Source organism: Dipodomys ordii, unplaced genomic scaffold (genome assembly GCF_000151885.1).
Source record: "Dipodomys ordii isolate 6190 unplaced genomic scaffold, Dord_2.0 Scaffold23, whole genome shotgun sequence".
Lineage (NCBI taxonomy): Eukaryota > Metazoa > Chordata > Mammalia > Rodentia > Heteromyidae > Dipodomys > Dipodomys ordii.
Genome location: NW_012267239.1, coordinates 2,507,108 through 2,526,659, shown reverse-complemented (window position 1 = coordinate 2,526,659; position 19,552 = coordinate 2,507,108). Strand labels below are relative to the sequence as shown.

The 19,552-nt window shown below is 46.7% G+C and overlaps 1 protein-coding gene across 1 annotated transcript in view; it reads right to left on the bottom strand.

Moving 5' to 3' along the window:
- Positions 1–1,589: 1,589 nt before the first annotated feature.
- Positions 1,590–19,552, bottom strand: part of Morc2 (MORC family CW-type zinc finger 2) — a 38,856-nt gene continuing 20,893 nt past the window's right edge. The window contains exons 7-26 of the mRNA XM_013014442.1: positions 18,634–18,793; positions 18,416–18,527; positions 17,854–17,979; positions 17,330–17,409; positions 15,998–16,080; positions 15,707–15,792; positions 14,067–14,207; positions 13,819–13,973; positions 13,551–13,679; positions 12,881–12,986; positions 12,434–12,566; positions 10,965–11,039; positions 10,503–10,883; positions 9,822–9,947; positions 8,919–8,997; positions 8,155–8,296; positions 7,826–8,050; positions 7,641–7,734; positions 3,497–3,685; positions 1,590–1,987 (exon numbers count right to left, since the gene is read on the bottom strand). Coding sequence (XP_012869896.1) covers positions 1,919–1,987; positions 3,497–3,685; positions 7,641–7,734; positions 7,826–8,050; positions 8,155–8,296; positions 8,919–8,997; positions 9,822–9,947; positions 10,503–10,883; positions 10,965–11,039; positions 12,434–12,566; positions 12,881–12,986; positions 13,551–13,679; positions 13,819–13,973; positions 14,067–14,207; positions 15,707–15,792; positions 15,998–16,080; positions 17,330–17,409; positions 17,854–17,979; positions 18,416–18,527; positions 18,634–18,793 — 2,691 coding nt within the window. The 3' untranslated portion in view covers positions 1,590–1,918. The remainder of the gene's footprint in view (positions 1,988–3,496; positions 3,686–7,640; positions 7,735–7,825; positions 8,051–8,154; positions 8,297–8,918; positions 8,998–9,821; positions 9,948–10,502; positions 10,884–10,964; positions 11,040–12,433; positions 12,567–12,880; positions 12,987–13,550; positions 13,680–13,818; positions 13,974–14,066; positions 14,208–15,706; positions 15,793–15,997; positions 16,081–17,329; positions 17,410–17,853; positions 17,980–18,415; positions 18,528–18,633; positions 18,794–19,552) is intronic.

Genomic DNA, 19,552 nt, shown 5'->3' with positions numbered 1-19,552 from the left:
TACTTACAAGCCAGGCCTGAGGACCTTCTGTCACCCCTCCTACATCATTAGACCCCCTCCATGCTGACTGGCCCACAGGGACACAGGCACTGCATTTTGTCTTCCTATCCAGAACACCAGCAGCTCTGCCTGGTAAAACATCTGCAGAAGTTGGATCACACACCTCTAGAGTGAAGCTAAAACATTTGGCAAGTTCAGTCTTTCCCTTTCTGTGGGTGTTTTGGGAGAATGCAACTGAAATGAGTGGAGATGGGAAAGATCTTGAACACCATTAGAGTCACAAGGTACAAGAAAATAGAAGAAGGTGATACTGGATTTCACAGAGCACAATTTGGGAGTCTCATGAAGAGTTTATAGTATTGCATTTTGATGACATGTAAGTAAAAAACTTGAATATTTTAATTCAACCCTCCAATAAAAATGTAGGATCAACTTCCTTTCAGATGCAAACAGGTTTGGGGACAAAAGTAGCCCACAAACTAACTGCCTAAGGGTCATCTGACAGCTGGGTAAGTGGGAATTGCCAGTTCAAGAAACCCCAGATGCTTAAAATGTTCCAGAGGAAGAGGATCACTTCTGAGCAGTGATGCCCCAGCCTTCTCCCAGGGACCTGGTCTGAGGAAACACAGGACCTACCTGTCACAAGTGCTTCCCGCACAAGTGGGAAAGGCCATGGGATTCCATTGCGGCCAGGGTCCCGTGCATGGCTTCCCTGACTTCTGGAGACCGCACTGGGCAGCAGGATGCCACTGCTGACTTGGGGTAGGTAAATTGTGGAAACATCCAAGAGAGTATGAATCACAGGTCAGTGGTACAGGCCAAAGTTCTTAACGCCTTGAGGCCCCGGATAAGGAGTAGGAAAAAAAGAGTTGTGGGGAATGGAACCAGTTCTTCCAATGTTCATTAGAGAAAACTCAGCAGCATTTTTTGACCCTGAGAAGTTGTCTAAAGGACACGGCTTCTGGGGCTGTGACCCAGCAGGGAGGGAAGGCCAAGTGTGCTTGCTGAAGTCCCTGAAGCGAGAGGTTCCCTGGTCCCTTCCTTTTTGTGTTCCATGGGGCACAAGAGATAGTAGAAAAGCAGCAGGAACCAGTACCACTGAGGCAGCCATGGACGGAGGCCTCTTCCTTGAGAGACCGCCTTCACACTCCTGCACCTTCCCTGAGGAATCAATCCTTTGGACTCAACACCTGGAGTGCTACTCAGGCCAGAGGGCTGACCCATCAGAGTATCTGCTCCTCAACCTTGATGTGAACTACCAAGACTGGAAACCTGGTGGTCCGTGGCTGAGGAACTGCTCCCCCAGAGAAAACTTAGGTGGTACACAGGGAGGCTGAACAGAGCTTTCTTCCCCAAATGACAATGCCACAACCACGTGGGTTAATTGCAGACTTGAGGACCCCAGACAAAAGACAGAGGAGCTATGAGGGAGAATCCCTTCAGATGCTGAGCCTGCTCTGACCACAGCCTTGTTGGGTCCCCGAAAAAGGGGCTTCCTGGGATCACACAGCTCTGGAGGACTCTTGCCCACCTGCGGCCCCCGGATTCCACTTTCTATCCCCTAGGAGAGAAACCTCTGCCATCCCTGGCACTACCCTCACCACTACTGTGAGGAGCCAGAAGCTGAAGTGGCTCAGGCTCAGTCACCCAGTGTGGCAAAAATGGGAAGGTTTTCCATCCTGTACCTGAGAGTCAGGCACAAAATGTATGGTCTCACAGCAGGCGCAGCATCGTCTCTTTAAAAAATAAATATTTATAAACAGGGAGGAAGATTCAAGAGTCTTTTCCTCCAAAAGCACACATGTCCTATGAGTCAAAACAAGTATCAGTCCAGCAGCTCATGAAGGCACCCTCCTTCCCAGGAAGCTGCTGTATTGAAGGGCAGGGAGTGGGAAGTGGATCTCTGGCTCCCGGCCTCTCAGTCCCCCTTGGTGATGAGGTCTTCGATGTAGGCATCCAGCTCATCATCTGTGTTGATGTCTATGTCCTGGAACAGAGCATGGTGGAGGGGTTAGCTGGGGCTGCAAAGTGAGTGGTTCCTGGAGCGGAGGCCAGGGTTCCCTCTCATTCTCTTCACTTTAGCTGTCGAACCTTTTTTTTTTTTTTTTGGATATCAGGGTTTGAACTTGGGGCTAACTTGAGTTTTACTCCCAGGCCCTTCAGTACATTACTCATTTGTCAGAATGGGTTTTGCGTTTTTGCTTGGCGATGGCCTCCAGCCTATTCTGACTGGGATAGGAGGTATATACCACCACATCCATAATCCTCTCATTTTACACTGGGATTTCAGACAAGAACCACCATGCCTGGTCTTCCTGTCTTTTTCTTGGGGGATGGGGAGCGGAAGGGGACAATTCTAGGGCTTGAACTCAGGGCGTGGGCACTGTTCCTGAACATTTTAGTTCAAGGCTAATGCTCTACCTACCACTTAAGCCACTTCTAGCTTTTTGCTGGTCAATTGAGTTTCATAAGACTTTCCTGCTGACTTTGAACTAGGACCCTCAGACGTCAGCCTCCTGAGTAGGATTACAGATGAGGTGTTGGCATAATCCCTATCCAGGCTTCATTCTCTTGCCTTACCTACCTCTACCACCAACCTCCCATTTATTTCCCTCAGATACTAGATGTCTTCCTTCTGTTACTATCCAATGTATAGGTCACTACTATTTCTAGCCCTCACAATGTGGGAAGTTTATTACCAGATTCCCTGGTTCTAAACTGCATGCCTCCAATTTGAGTGTCTTAAAAGTAGACCACCTCACATGCTACTAGTGACCTGCTGTTCTCAGGATCAAATCCCACTTTAATACCAGCCTGTCCTCCTGCCCACTACTCCCCACTCAGGCCAAATCCTGCTGATTTTCCTCTGCCTAGAGTACGCAGGTCCCACTCTTGTGACGGTCAGCTTCCAGTCTCAGCTCAAGTATCTCCTCAGATGCCACCCAAACAACCCTGGTCAAGCAGCCAGCCCTGGCATTTGGTCCACCACCACCATTACTAACTGACTCCCCCACTACACGACGAGATGATGAGAGCTGGGACTTCATCTGCCCTGTCTACCTCTCCCAGGGCCCCAGAACAGGCACAGAATAGACACCCCGTGTTCAGTGCCTTGTCTTCCTTTCCCAGGGCCCCAGAACAGGCACAGAATAGACACCCCATGTTCACTGCCTAGAGTACCCTAAAGGGCCCTTCCCACTTCCGGACTCGCAATTCTACCCGGGACATCATCTGGAAAAGCAAGAACTTTATGGCTTGGAAGGTGCTCAAATCAGGCTGTACATGGGAGTGTCCAAACAAGGGACAGAGACGGGTTCGGTGGCTCTGGTGGGGAAGGCCCACCTCAAACCCTCTGGTCAGGATGCTGTGCAGCCAGGGTTGGAAGCAGAGATTCTTATGGGTAGACAGAGTCCTGTGAGATGGTGGTGGTAGGTGCCAGGTCCCCTGCCTGAGAGACCATATGGTCTAGCTGCAATGGAAGGGCTGCCTGGCTCACCTCCTGGACCTTCTGCAGCAAAGCCACAATGTTGGTCCTCAACTTCTGCAGTTTCTCCTCTGTCTCACGGAGCTTCCTCTCAGAGGTACGCAAATTCTCCTCAGAGGCCTTGGCTCGGGAGTCAGCACGGCTTTGATAGGAATTGCACAGATTCTGGAGTCCCGCTTCGTACTGCTTGAAGTATTCTTTCTGTGGAAGGAAGCCAGGGGAAGGACACATGAGTTCACAGGGCTCTTGTAAGTGGGAGCTTGCACTGAAACCATCTTAGTACAGAGGCAAGCAGTTTTCCAGGATCCAGGGTAGAGACCTCAGCACCGATCTTACAGGGCTGCCACTCGAAGTGTACAATTTCCTGAAGGCAGCAATAGGTATGTTTTGTTTTTACATTGAGGTAGATTATATTTTTTTGTTAATTGGGGGATTAAGAAAAATGGAACCATTGAATCTAGGTAATAAAGACATTTTTAGACCTCCTGGATCTGGTTTTTGTTTTGTTTTTGTTCTGGTCCTGGGACTTGAACTCAGGGCCTGGTCACCGTCCCTGGACTTTTGTGCTCAAGGCTAGCACTCTACCACTTGAGCCACAGCGCCACCTCTGGCTTTTTCTGTACGTGGTACTGAGGAATCGAACCCAGGGCTTCATGCCTGCCAGGCAAGCACTCTTACCACTGAGCCACATTCCCGGGCCAATAAAGACATTTTTAGGGCTGACACTCTCTTATACTCTTGTCTCATACAGTATTGTAACTATGATATAAGGATGGTGTAATGGAAGGCCTACTATTCCGGTAGATAGTAACCAGAGGTCCTAACTAGTACACATGTGTAAATTTTCAGTCTGGAGGAGCCTATTTTCAGTTCTGATTTGAGGTTAATCAAAGAGGAAAATGCAACAGGAAAAGAACCAAACTGGAAGACTCCTTCAAAATCCTTTCTACAGGGAATGAAATCAGAGCAGTCGACCCTTCAGCTGTCTAAGGCCATGTGAATTGCCATGCCAAGCTGGCTGGAATGACCAGAAGGCACAAAAGGACTGAGGAAGGGAAAGAAGTGAGGAAGTGGCTTCAACCATGAGCTCAAAGTGACAGCTAGGAGAGTGGTAACATATTACGGCCTCAACTCTCTGCACATGCCATAATGTGCATACAAATGCAGTAAGAAATCCCCACAGCAACCTCTATTTGACAATACAGATCCAATCTTTTGTGAATACAAGGCATCTACGATCTGAGGGTCTGGCAGTATAAACACATCAGTATGTTTATAACAGAATCAGACTCCACTGTGGCCAAGATAAAGGACATCTGATCTGGATCGCCTCTGCAGTTTTTGAGATGCCTGCAGGATTTCCCTAATCCTGTCATGGCTGAGAGCAGCTGAGACGGGAGTAAACACCATAGTCTATAACCATTCCCCTTCTCTATCTGGACCAGTGAGACCCATGAGCTGTAGTTCTGGTACTCTCAATTTACTTCATGCCAACCTTGACTCTCCATGAAGTCCAGGAAAACCAAGAGTGCAATATAAACTTGAGTGACATCTCCCATATCTAACTCCATCATTTCTAAGTACTTAGGAGTCCTTGGAAGCCCAAGGGTGAGCACCGCTGCCACCTTGAGAGCTGCACTGCTACTGCCCAGAGTCAGCTCAAAACCGCCATGCTTCTCCTGGCAGCCCATGCAGTGCACTATAATCTGAGCCTGGCTGGAAGCCTACATTCAATTTTTTAAAAAATGATAATGTATTTGCAGGGCCCATGGTCTAGCATAACAGGAAAAAGAACCAGCATTCGCAGACTGATAAGGACATATGAATTTAGCAGACTCAAGTCCCTGGCCCTTCCTCAAGCCCCCTTCCACCCCACAATTTAAGAGAGTGGTTTTAGACATCACAACAACTAGAAGAAGTTCAGTGATGCATGCTGGAATTATACTTCTTTTTGTAAAATAAGCTAGCTATTTTTCGGCACAGACCCACTTTGACTTTGTTTTGGGCTGAGCAGTCAAGGCTCACTGCAGACTTCCTGCTGTCCCCAGGCTTTGCATTGGGTTTGGTAACAACTTTAAGACAAAAGCAACAAATGTGACCGACAAGAAGATGCCAGCTAGACCCAGCTGTCCTATCAACTGTTTGCTGTCCTGGGATCTGCCCAGAGCACCCACAGGCTAAACAAGGGCAAAAGCCAAAGCCTGGAGTTTTCTGTGAAGAAACTGTCATGGGCTCTGTCATGGGCTCCTCAAGCACTCTGCCCTCTCATTCATTCATTCATTCATTGTGACAGCAAGACCGCATTGTGGTAAGAATCAGATTTGTGTGAAGTAGTGCCTGAATTCCAATCTGGGTTCTCTCTAACCCACAGACTTCTTCACTTCTCTCTCTGAGCCTAAGGTTCTTCAACTACTATCTTATTTCACTGTTGAAAATAGAAAAGTTAAATAAAGCCCATGTTTTCTCTCTTGCAAACTATTATCAAGAACTTGGCTTCCACGTGAGGATCTACATTCAGGATAAACTGATCCAATTTCTATTCTCATCCTCTTCCCTTCCCTAGAAAATCTTATCATAGGAATGTCCCACTCAGGAGGATGACACAAGCTCCTAGCTTCCCATCTCTGCTGGCCTTTCGCACATCACCAGAAACAGGTGCAGCACAGACCTCAGCTTACCCTTGCCCTGTTTTCTCTGTTAAAATAACCTCTAATTGCACACAAGCCTAAAAATCTGCTTTTACTGTCACATGTCACTGAATGACAAGAGTTTGTCAATAACCTCTGACACTCAGTCCTTCCACCCTCTGGCCCATTCCCATAATCCTGGCTTCCATTCCCATCCTCTCACCTCTGACCTTTTACAATTAGCCTCTCTGCCTCTATCTCAGCATCCATCAATCCTATCCACTGCAGAGGCTGGGCAGCAGACTATAGCCCCTGGACCAAATCAACTTTCATGTTACAGTGGCAGAGATGAGTAGTTGCCATAGAGACTAGATGGTTGAAAAGCTGTACTTGCTAACTGGCCTATTAAAAAGCTGTAGGCCCCTGCCCTGGACATGGTGCACACTGGATGGCTCCTGCAGCTCAAACTTTTGCTGGCCCTCCATCCATTCCCTGCACAGAGGTTAGGCCAGCACGCTTACAGTAGACACCTAAAATGCACCACTTCCTACTCTCCAGCCTCTTCTCTCCTAAATGCTTAACTTAAAACTGCTACCCTAACCCTATTGCCATCCTTCCCCCGCCCCCACCTGAGCCTTTGCCACTGGAGTCTTCACCTCAGATAGCCGCCCCGCCCCCCCTTGCTTACACAAATGAAGCACTTAGCAGAACCTTGTTCCTTCGCCCTCCCTCCCTGGCTGCCATAGCTCTAGCCACTGCCCTCCACTCACTGTGTTCAGCATGTCTCTAATGCAGCTTAAGTGTCCAAGAAAGGATTGGAGGAAGTGACACATCAACATTTGCTGGGCCACCTGAGCCCTGGTGCTCATCATATGCTACAGTGTCAGCCTACCTACACTCAGCGCCAAGTTTTACACTTTTCTGTTACCTGGGACAGGTTTACTTGTACTAGAATAAACTAGAATAAAAAAGGCATGTACTTGACTAAAATGTTAAACCATGTCTCTGACTACAAGGAATGCTCAACATCTAGCCTCTATGGTGAGTATCAAAACTACATTTTCTCCACAACACAGTCTCTTCCTTCTTTTTCTGAGCAGAAGAAAGGGAAGCCAAGGACAGCACCCAGGCCCTGAGTTCAAGCTCTAGTACACACACACACACACACACACACACACACACACACACACACACACACACACACACACACACACACACACACACACACACACACAGCACCCAGGCCCTGAGTTCAAGCTCCAGTACACACACACACACACATACACGCACACACACACACACACACACACAGCACCCAGGCCCTGAGTTCAAGCTCCAGTACACACACACACACACACACACACAGCACCCAGGCCCTGAGTTCAAGCTCCAGTACACACACACACACACACACACAAATAAGCAAGCTGAGGTGGAGTGCAAAGTTGAAAGGTAGCAATCAATCTCAGGAGCAATCACAAGCACAAACAGGGAATGGGGATGTAATACCAAAGGCGGGCCAGACTCACCAGAGGAAAAGATATTAGCTCATGTGAATTCATAACACTCAGCTCCTTCTTGGAGATGGGAAAACTCGGAGGCAGAAAATACCGTAAGCAATTCCTAAGCAAGAAAGAAGGTGAGAATGAGAACTTGGAATAGTGTGGTGTGGAGTGTTACTGTCAGCCCAGAGAAGAAAGCCAAAGACACAAACCGGAGAATCTGGACCAGCAAGTCAATGGTCTCATGGCTGGTGTTTGGGGCAGTGGTATCTGGCTCTATGCGGGCACAGTCAGAGGTAGAGGGCTCCACCAAAGCCACAGGCTGCTGGACCAACACAGCCTCCTCTTCTTCTCCACATTCTTGCTGTGTGTCAGGGCTTTGATACTCTGGAGAAGGTGGCTTCATCAGCCGCACATCTTCACTGCCTTTCTCCACCCTATGGGGCACAGAGCTTGTGTCAGGACATCTTGGGACGCTAAATGCTGCCTCCTCCCTTTGTCCTCGCTGACCTGTTCCTGGCCTCCCAGAAAGGGGCATTACCAGCGGTCTCTTGGCGTTGTGTCTGTAGGCACGTAGTCAAACTTCACCTTCCACCGTACCACATTCTTGCCCAATTCAACAGCTGTCACACGGCCAGTGTACCACTCCTTATTCACACGAACCTCTACGTGCAGCCCTTTATCTGAGAATTCAGAAACAAGAAATCAGAGAACTAGATTACTGTCTCCATTTAGCCAGGTGGGGGCGTTGGAGCACAGAGCCCCAGATGTTTGCCTTACTGCCCCAGGGACCCAGTCCACCATCCTTCACCTGACACGAGGCTGCTGGGAAGCAAGAGGATGAGTGAACACCAAAGGATTAAGTGTTTTTAAAAAAAAAGCCAGGCTCAGCACTCAGAAGGCTGGGCAAAAGGATCACAAGTTCAACAACAGCAAGTTCAAAGCAAGCCTGACTATATAGGAAGACTATCTCAAAACAATACTACACATGCATAGTATTCATGAGAGCATGTGTGCGCGCACATGCACACAAAAAGATCATACAGTGGGGTTGAGAACATGGATGGTTCATTGATAGAGCAAGGCCCTGGGTTTAATCTCCAGTACCACAAGCAAAACAACAACAACAACAAAACCCTGCACAGGGGATATTAACTTTGGAATTCTGCTTGGGATTAGACTGAAATCACTTGCTGCATCAGGCCCAAGCCTAAGCAAGACCTCTAAGCCTTCTGCAGCAAACTGCTACTAGTGAAAGATCTACTTCACTGCTATTGAAGGCTGTGGGGGCCTCTCCAAGCTCACCTTTCTGAGCATTTTTGAGTTCAGCTTGGTCCTCTTCCCCAGCACTGTCTGATTGCTGCAAGGAGGCATCTCCAGTGACCTGCAAAAAAGACTTCTGTATTACTGGCCACCCACAGTCATCGGTGTGTCTTTTGGAGCTGCAGTTTCACTCTCTAAAATCATAGTGCTAGGACATGTCATCTTTAAATTAAATGTGGTAGGGCTGGGAAGGTGGTTCAGTGGTAGAGCGCTTGCCTTGCATGCATGAGGCCCTGGGTTCGGTTCCTCAGCACCACATAAGCAAAAAGAAAAAAAAGCCAGAAGTGGTGCTGTGGCTCAAGTGGTAGAGCACTAGCCTTGAGCTGAAGAGCTGAGGGACAGCGCCCAGACCCAGAGTTTAGACCCCACGACCGGACCCCAAAATAAATAAATGTGGTAATCCCCTCTGTACATCACCTTTATTATAATAATAAAAAAAATTAAGGCATGAGGCATATCACAGACATGGGGAAAAAGTGATCCCTGGGGGCTGGGAAGGTGGCTCAGTGGTAGAGTGCTTGCCTAGCATGCATGAAGCCCTGGGTTCAATTCCTCAGTACCACATAAATAGAAAAAGCTGGAAGTGGTGCTGTGACTCAAGTGGTAGAGTGTTAGCCTTGAGCCAAAGAAGCTCAGGGACAGTACCCAGGCCCTGAGTTCAAGCCCCAGGTCTGGGAAAAAAAAAAAAGTGATCTCTCTGGACCCCACCAGGTCACCAGTTGAGCTCTGGGCCTGTCATTAGAGCCACTCTCACTCTCAGTGTCTTTCCTGACACTGCATTTGTAGTTTGTGGAAGGCTCAGATCATCAACACAATGGGAGCCAGCACAGCCAGCACACAGGCCACAGAGAGGGAGGCTTTGAGAACCTCATCTCAGTTACCCACCTCATTCGATTCCTTCTTTTCCTCCTTCACAGCAAACTTGCCCCGTTTGCACCTCTCCTTCCTCTTCTCAGCTTCTTCCTCAGTATCTTCCTCATCAGAGATCACAAGACTCCGCTTCCGATTAGCCTAGTGTAAGAGAAGAGTGGGAACATGAGGGATTGCGAGGTGTAAAGGCACAGGAAGATTCTGTGTGGCTAAAGGGGGCTATTCCCAGAGGGGACTGCACCCTGTCCCTACATGACTCTACTCAGTACACAGGTAAGCAACATCCTGGCTCTTGTACCAGGAGGAACTTTGCTCAGAGTTTGTTCCCTGATTGCCTGCCTGGCTAACCAGTTGTATACTCCCTGACACATGCTGACAACTACTACAGCCCACCAAAGCCAACTGTCCCCAAGCCACTAACCTCTGCCCACACTATGAAAAGCCAGTGCTAGTGACTCCATTTGTGGCACATCAAAGCTTAGGCAGGAAGAACTCCCTGGATAGGGAACCAAACCTACTCCATGTCTCTGAGCAAGTCCTTTTAGCTTTCTTGTTCTTTCTCCCTCCTCAGGGCAGCAGAAAATCTGCTAGGTTTGGTGACCTTCCTATAGCTCCTCTAGTAGTTTTGACACTGCACGATTCTATTCCTATAACACCTGCAGTAATTAGGGGCCTGGAGGAGTCAAAGCATCTCACCGCAGAGAGTCTAACTGGCGGCTCTGGTTTCTTGACCACTGGATTCTTAATGGCTTTGGGGGGAGGGATCTCTCGAGGGTTCTTGGCGTTGGGCAGTAGAGATGATGGCGATGGCTGCACCACAGGGGCAGGCCGGGATGCAGCCTTGATGGGAACACTCAGAGGCTTTCGGGGTGGATCAGCTGAATTGAGCAGCCGGGAGGTACTGGCTTCTGCCCGGGCTGTCAGAACAGGAGGCTTTGGGGAGCTGCTGATGACAGGAGCCTTTCGAGATTGGTTGGTTAACCTGGCAGTCTGCAGGGAAGGGGGTCTGCTCGGGGCATTCTTGATCACAGCAGGTAATGGGGGCGACCGAGGACGCTGAGATCTCCGCGCAGGTTCCTAAAAAGAGGCCATGAGGAGCAAGAACACTGATACCAGCATAACAAGAGAGGAAGAGCCCCACCATGTCCTGGGCTTTACCTCAGTGGACGGTCTGGTAGTCACTTCTAGGGGTAATTTCTTCAGGTCAGCTTGTGAGCGGATAGGTGTGGTTTTCTGCAAGCAAAACATATGAAGTTGTACATCTTGGTACATTGAGTCCAAAAAGAGTTGAACTCTTTGTACATCTTGGTACATTGAGTCCAAAAAGAGTTGAACTCTTTTGGGACCTTCACTATGTGCCCCAGACAGTAAATAGACAAATAAAACTTGAGCCAAAACATAGTCCTGACAAACCTCCTACTCTTACTGGAGTCAAAAACTACATAAAGTCTAGACTATGTGCAATTACACAATACTATGAGACTGATGCAGCAACTGAGAGACAGGGAAAGTATCAATGGACAAACTTCTCTAAAATGAGCCACAAAAGGGGGAAAAGGCCTAATGGAAGAGGAAAACTTTTTCTGACAAAGCCACAAAAAACGAGTTTCAGCAGATGGAGGGTACACATAAGAGTACACATAAGTTAGAGCACTGCTTAAAGCCAGAAAGGAAAATGCTCTGTGTAATCGACACAATAGAAAAAAAAAATCTTTAAAAAAATCTAGTAAATAGCTCAAGAAAATAGAAAACAATAAATGTTGATGTAATAAATTTAAGAATTCTAAAAGAAATACAAGTGTACATACAAAGAAATTGTCCAATGTTAAAAATGTAAAAAAAAGCCAGGAAGTGGCACTGTGGCTCAAGTGATAAAGCACTCACCTTGAGCTGAAGAATGCAGGGTCAGCGCCCAAGCACAGAGTTCAAGCCCCATGACCGACAAAAAAGAAAAAAGCCAGGTGCTGGTGGCTCATGCCTGTAATCCTAGCTACTCAGAAGACAGATCTGTCAATTGTGGTTTGAAGCCAGCCTGGGCAGAAAAATCTGTGAGACTCTTTTCCCCACTACCAAAAGAGCTGGAAGTAGAGCTCAAGTACAGTGCTAGCCTTAAACAAAAGAAGATCAGGGACAGTGCCCAGGCCCCAGGACTGACACAAATAAATAAATGAAATTAAAATTACAAGATGGGTATCTTTGCCTATCTTCTACATATGCAGAAATTAACTTTGGGAAGTTCTGCAAACTTTTTTGAATTTCATATCTAGAAACTCATCAAGAAAGATAAACAGTAAAAATATATACATGTACATATATATTTATCTATGTGTGAATAAATACTATGTGATACATGAAAAATTAGAACGATATTTAGTTAAGAGTGACTGTATTTTCTGGAGTTATACTCTCTAAATAAACTGGACCACTTTGGAGCACATAAACAAAACAGTTTGTTATTTGAAAAAATAAGCAAGGTGTACTTAAAAAACAGGCTGTTTGGACCAGAAGCCCAGGTTGGAAAGCCTTGCTGAGCACACACCATGGAGAGCACATAGAGCCATTGAAAGCCACTGCCAGGCAGACACAACACAGGATGGCCATCTGCCCAATGCCCATGATCTACACACCTGAAGAGCCTCTAACTTCTCCTGCTGCTGGCGAATTTTCTCTGTCAGCTGCTTTTGCTTCTCTTCTTGTGTCTTTGTGTCCTTTTTCAATGTTCCCAAAGGAACCTTCTGCTTCTGTTCAGAAGCCTCACACCTGGAGAAAGAAGAGATTAGGGAGATCATATCAGACAGGGCCCTGTTCCTCAGCCAACTCTGATGTCTCTCAAAGGAGAGACAGGAGCAACCAGCTGAGCTCCAGGGCATGGAACTGGCATGTACTACGGGACATACTCCTTCCTCCCTCCTGTGTGCTTATTATGTACAGCAAGACAGAGATTCAAGGATATGAGCAATGACCTTAAGAAACACCAAGTTACTTATCTCAAGAGTGGATGGAAAAGGGATGATTGGCTGGGTGTGCATGTGTATATTAGTTGGAAAGTACCTACAAACCCTATTAGGGCTCACCGGTCCTGCTCAGGATCAGGGTTCATGGAACAAACCCAGGTGTCAGGGTAATCTTTTTCCACTGAACTCATCTGGTAGGGGAGGGTTCTCCACTTCAGACACAAATCTGCAACAAAGAAAAACCCACAGATGTTCCAACAGCACCCAACAGCAATATCTGGAGTCTTCCTCACAGCCAAGCCCAAGCAAAGATGCTCCAGACTTTTCACACAATGATCTTTCTTCTGGCTCCAACTCTGTTCTGTCCTTATAAAGCAGTATATGTTTTGGGGGACAGTGATTAAAACAAGAATGAAAAGTTAATATTGTACTCCTTTGGTGCTAGGATTAAGCTCGGGTCTTTATGTATTCTAGGCAAGTGCTCCACCACTGAGCTACATCCCCAGCCCAGTATCCTGGGTTCTTAATGTCCCTAGCTTCTCTCCTGCCTGCCTCATCCACTCAATGGTATAAAATCCATTGCACCTGGCCCAGCTGTGGTGGGAGAGGCCTGGAAGGTTAGGTGACTTTCTGCCTCATCTAGGAGGCATAGCCATAAGACAGGTCCACAGCCAATCAGATCCCTAGTAGGAGCCAAATCAGATCATAAAGGCAAGCACTGTGATGGACAGAGAGGTAGGTGGACTACTATGCAAAAAAGTCAGAAGAGGGTTCCAACCACTCAACTCACCACACTGGATAGTGGTTGGGATTTCCATAGCTCTCCGGCGTTTGAAACGCAACTCACTAGATGGGGGCTGGTTCCAGTTGGCAGAAAGATAGCCAAAATCATCCCAGAACTTGATGATTCCACGCTGGGCTGTAAGGTAGATACAAACCTGTCACATTAGGAGCCAATCTCACCCTCTTCTGAAATTCACCCTCTCAGGCTACAAGAGCATCTTAAAGCTACAGGTAAAGAGAAAAAGGGCAGAAGCCCAGGGGCCTGACCCCATTACCAATGGCAATGTCCTTCCAGTACTGTGCTAGGTGCTCCCCCATTGCCCGAAGCAGGTGCCGGTACTCCTTGGCATCAGCAAAGTCCTGCTTGTTGTGCGTAGGCTCCAAGACCAGGTAGGGCACATCAACGACACCAACAACCCCACCACATGCCCTGCACAGAGAAAGCAGACACAGCTGTCACCTCACTAACCAAAGTCCTGCATCCCTATCGGGCTGGAAAGGTCCCCGGAGGAAGTTTACTCACATGCCCCCTTCCAGCTGTGGGCCTACTTTCTCATACATTTTGATGAGGCGGCTACAGTTATAGATGAACATACCATCAAGGTCTCGGTGTTCAATGTTGACACCAAAAACAAAATTTAATTCCTTAGGTTCTTTGAGTGCTCTAAGAAAGAAAAAAAAATCAGAAGTCTGGTCAAAAACACAAACACCAAGGTGATAAAGATAGTTAAGCTTAAACTTTAGATACAGTAAACCAAAAAAACAAGAACGTGGGCTGGGAAGGTGGCTCAGTGGTAGAGCGCTTGCCTTGCATGCCTGAGGCCCTGGGTTTGATTCCTCAGCACCACATAAGCAAAAAAGAAAAAAGCCAGAAGTGGCGCTGTGGCTCAAGTGGTAGAGCGCTAGTCTTGAGCTGAAGAGCTGAGAGACAGCGCCCAGGCCCAGAGTTCAGGCCCCACGACCGGACCCCCCCAAAAAAAACAAACAAAAAAAACAAGAACGCATCTCCAAGAGTCAATGTGTTATGTATTAGACTTGCTAAGAATCTGCACTATGCAATGACTCTAGCCTTCTGTAACTAAAACTATACAGTTTTTCATTTTTTTGGCAATGAAATAGGAATGGACTATTAATGGGTTAGTATGAAGCTGCTGTAAATCTTTGCAAAGATAGTTACATGGTAGAACACAAAGTTATCTTCATTCCTTCTCTGACTCTCCACCAATTAATTATCTATAGTGACTTCTTATTGACTTCTCTGAGTCATAGCCTTGCTATGTAGCCCAGGCTGGCCTCAAACTCACAATTCTCCTGCCTCAAGCTTCCTAAGTGCTAGCATGCACCACCACATCCTCAGTTCATAAATCAACTTTCTGGAGAGCAATACTGGGGTCTGAATCCAAGGCCTCACACTTGCTAGGCAGGTGCTCTATCTCGAGCCATGCCCTTAGCCTTGGTAAATTAATTTTTGAGGACAAAAATTTAAAAACACCTATGATACTACCACATGACTGTGTCAAGAAAATCTTGGAACAGAAAAGCAGATCCATGAGCAATGGAATGAAACCTGAAACCTAGACCTAGACCTAGGGCAAGGAGACCAACCAGAAGCAAACGAGCAATTCATGCCTCAGAACCCAGGCAGCTCCACAGAGAGCTGTGACCAGGGACAAAGAACTACTATCATGGCCCAAGGCAACACATTCTAAACAAGAAAGTCAACTTATATCAGTATTCCACATTTGTAGCCAATGAGGGCAGAATAAATTATGAATATATATGCAACATAAAAGATTAAAAGAAGATATTACCAGGTGGTAGAAGCATAAGTTTTAAAAGTTTATTCCTTAAATGTTATACAATGAGTGTTTTGTAGAATCAGAGAGAGAAAGAGACAGACAGACAGAAACAGAGACAGAGGTGATTCAGAACTAGCAAGCGTGGCTTGGTGGTTCAAGGTGTCAGGTCTGTCCTTTCTCATACAGAATCAAAGACTGAGAGAGCTCAAGGTTAGACCTCTGTTCTAAAAGGGGATTTGACAAGCATTGGGGATCACAATATTCATCATTTTCTCAAAGTAAACCTACTGTCACAATGGCAAACTGGCCATCAGTACAAAAGGTATGTAACTTTAAAAGACCAAAGGAAAGTCCAAGAACTCACCGTTGTTTGGCCTCCTTAATCCTCTTCTTGACATCAGCTTCTCTACGCAGGGTGATGGCGGTGTTCTGAACCTGCCGCAACATCACCTGGCAATACAGTATTACGGCATTACATCTAAAAAATCTCACTGATATGGATGCAAAACCACATCTACATATTTCCTGCTTTCTGAAGAAAATGGCTGCCACCAGAGACAAACCTGTAATCTATTTTGTTTGACCAGGCAGGCTAGCTTGCCACGGGCTCCTAGTGCTAGAAACACTAGAGAATAACACAGGGCTGGGGCCTTACCCTAGAGTCCCGCGTGAGATCTCCACCCAGTCGTACTTCTAAAGTCCGAGCTTTGCTTTCTGCCTCCCGAGCCTTCTCTTCAGCTGAAAACCAGAAGAAATCATCATAAAGAATTTTTTTTTGGGGGGGGATCTGGTCATGGGGCCTGAACTCTGGGCTTGGGCACTGTCCCTCAGCTCTTCACCTCAAGGCTAGTGCTCTACCATTTGAGCCACAGCGCCACTTCCAGCTTTTTTTTTTTTCTGCTTATGTGGTACTGAGGAATTGAACCCAGGGCCTCATGCATGCAAGGCAAGCACTCTACCACTGAGCCACGAGGGCTAGGGGTATGGGCCTTAAGTGGTAGAATATTTACCTACTAATTTCAGTTCAAACCCCAGTACTGCAAAAAAAAATAGTTCAGAGGTTCCAAGTTGTCCTTCCTTTTAGATTCACAGAACAGTCACTGCTACACAAGAAGTGTGTACAGAAACAACAGCTGCTGGGTAATGAAGGAAAAGCCTCCAGGATTGAGCTGCAGAGTTGCTTCAGAAAGGAAAATCTGTCATTTAAAAGATCACAGAGGCACAAGGGATGACTCATGCCTGCAGTCATCCAGCTACTGGGAAGGCAGAAATAGGGAGGATCAAGGTTGAAGGCTAGCCAAGGCAAAACCTTAACAAAACATGCCCCTTTCCCTCTTGATCAATAAGCCTATACCTATGGTGGCCTGTACATATGATCCCTGCTATGCAGAAGGTTGGAGGCAAAAAAAAAAAAAAACACTAGAGCTTACCTGAAAAATAGCTAAAGCAAACAAAATTTTTTAAAGCCTAGGGGTTTTAAAATGCCTGCCAAGCAAACATAAGGCCCTGAGTTCAAACCCAAGTATCACTAAAAAAATAATATTAATGAGAATCATGGAGAGCTCAAGGGATAGATGCTATTGATACTTGAAGTGTGCTTTTCAAACTTCACAAAAAACACTCCAGGCAATACGAATTAAACCTTCAGCATAAACTGGAGGCTAAAGAAGTCTTCTATCAAGCAGCTAAGAAGACAGCTGGGAGCCCTGGGGATACACCTTGAGATTTCTGCCCTGGAGCCAAAAAAAACTAATTATACGAGTATTTGGGACAAGAGACAGTGTAGGATTCTTCTTGACACTATTTTAGGTTAAGTCTCTATAAATGATGAAGGAAGGAGAGTAGAGTCTGGAGAGACAAGTGCTGAGGGGTTGGACATGAGGCAATAGTTGCAGAGGAACTGGTTTTGAACAGCTTTGTCCCTGGCTGGTTCCCCACGTGAACCCCACTCACCCAAACCCTGCCCCAACATAGGGAGTGGCATTACCAATCCGAGCTACGTGCTCTGCTTTTTTCACCTCCTGCTCTGCACGGGTCTTGAAACGGCTTGATGTGTACTTGTACATCCTGAACAATGGAAAAAGCAATCTAAGGGCTGAGGAGCAGGGGAGCCAGTGGCCAGCCTGAGCAGCTTCCTTCTACAACCTTTGTGATGAAGCAAATCTGAGCTTATTTTATCAAAAAGATCATATTCCTGTGTCTTTTTTATTCACCTGGGTGTTGTTAATTTCACATCAGAAACAAGCCTCCCTTGGTAAGTCATGCCCTTTACTTTCCTGTGTAGCACTGCCCTAAGAGCTCACTATGCCACTTTCTACCTCAAAAGGGTCAGCCAGCCAACTCCTACAATTGACCCTTCACCCCTGCCTCTCCCTCAGGACCCAGTGACTCTGGCAAATCATAGACTGGCCAAACACAAACAGCAGTAGGAGTCCCTCACTCACACTGCATCACTCTCAAAATGTAGCCAGGCTCTGTCCTCAGCCTAAATCAAGGTAGGCAGGCCCCTACCTAGGATTGTACAGGCAGCAGGAGAGCCTCTTGGTCTGCACCTTGTGTCCATGGATAAATATCCTCATTCGTGGGTCAATATAGAGCACCGCAGCATAGGCACGGAAAGAGCGCCTCTCTGGCTTCCTGGAGGCAGAAAGGAACGATGTCATTTGTCCTACAACAAACCCAAGTGAGTCCAACCAAGGCCTCTCTACAGGGCCCCCCTCCTCTCCACCTCACATTTTGTCATCTCTTGCTGGCCTGAGGCAAAGTGCTCCCTCAGCATGGGCACTAGGCCTGGTCATGTCTCCAGCACAGGTGGCCCGGGGACAGCTCACCTGCCCTAGCATTGCCGTTACCAGAGACACGGGGGCAATCTCCTTCCCTAGAGTTTCTTCTGTTAAATCATTACTCTTAGTTTAGTGTTTTGCTTACTCTCCTGCTACACAGCCCTGATGCTTTGTGGCAAGTAGGCAGGCAGCTCTCAGCTCCGATAGCTCTGGGGCAGCCACAGAGAGAAATCCAGAGGAGGATTTCAGGGAGAATTTCAGGCTTGCCACCCTTCCCCAGCCATACTCACGTTCCCTCTGGGGAGGTCTCTGCCATCTGGATATCTTTCGGATTTGAGACTATGTCTAGTTCGGGCTCTCCATTGTCCATGAGTTTGAGATTAAAGATAATCACCAGGGTTCCTAGGGAACAGAAATCCTTCTATTCTGCCAGCCAACCCTGGCCCAGGCCACTTGTGGCCATAGAGATCCTGGTTCTAAAGGCTGCAGAGGCTCAAAGCCTTCTTACCGCTGTTCCCAGGAATCTTCATGAACTGAGTCATCACTTCCTCCTCAGTGCGGAAAGGAGAATACTTGTAGATGAGTTCTGTCTCAATGGCAAACTTTTCTACATTGTCTGTGACAGGTTCCCGGGTCCGAGAATTCCAGGTGGGCAATGGAACTATCACCTTTGGAGTAAGCACAGGTGCACTCTGGGAGTAAGGAACCAGAACAGCCTTCCCCCAAAAGAGGCAGCCATCTGGTCCCTTCCCATGATTCCACACAGCCCAGAGTTAAGGCCCATGCACTGAAGTCTAGCAGAGAGCTTCTGTGGCTTCTTCACCACACAATCTTCTAAGATTCATAATGGTTTATGTCCAGCTGCAAGGGTAATTCCCTGCTTGGGATATCCCTGACTACTTTCTTAATTTGGTTTAAAATGTTACTCTTATAGCTAAGAAAAACATACTTGCAATTACCTAGTGAATCTAAAACTGCACATAATCTACAACTGAGCAATTCTACTCCTGAGTAAATACACTATATCTTACAGGAAACTTTACGTATGTACCTACAAACAGGTGTAGGAATAATTAATATGCACTAAAGACCAGATATATTAAATTATGGAATATTTATCCAGAGAATCACATAGCAATGAAAATGAACACACTGACAACTTGGCATCAAACATGGATGAATCTCAAAAACAATGTTAATGAAAGAAGGTACAAAATGTGACTTCATTTATGTAAAACTAAATTAAAATTGTAAACTACTATTTATAGATGTATCCTCAGGTGATAACTATATAAAAAAAGAAGAACACGATCAGCCCCAAAAAGATTCAAAGGTGTTCCCTCCAGTGGCAAAGTTAGGAATTTGATTGGTGAGAGGGTTACATGGAACTTCTAATGGCAATTATGAGTGCTGAGTTTATAGTTATA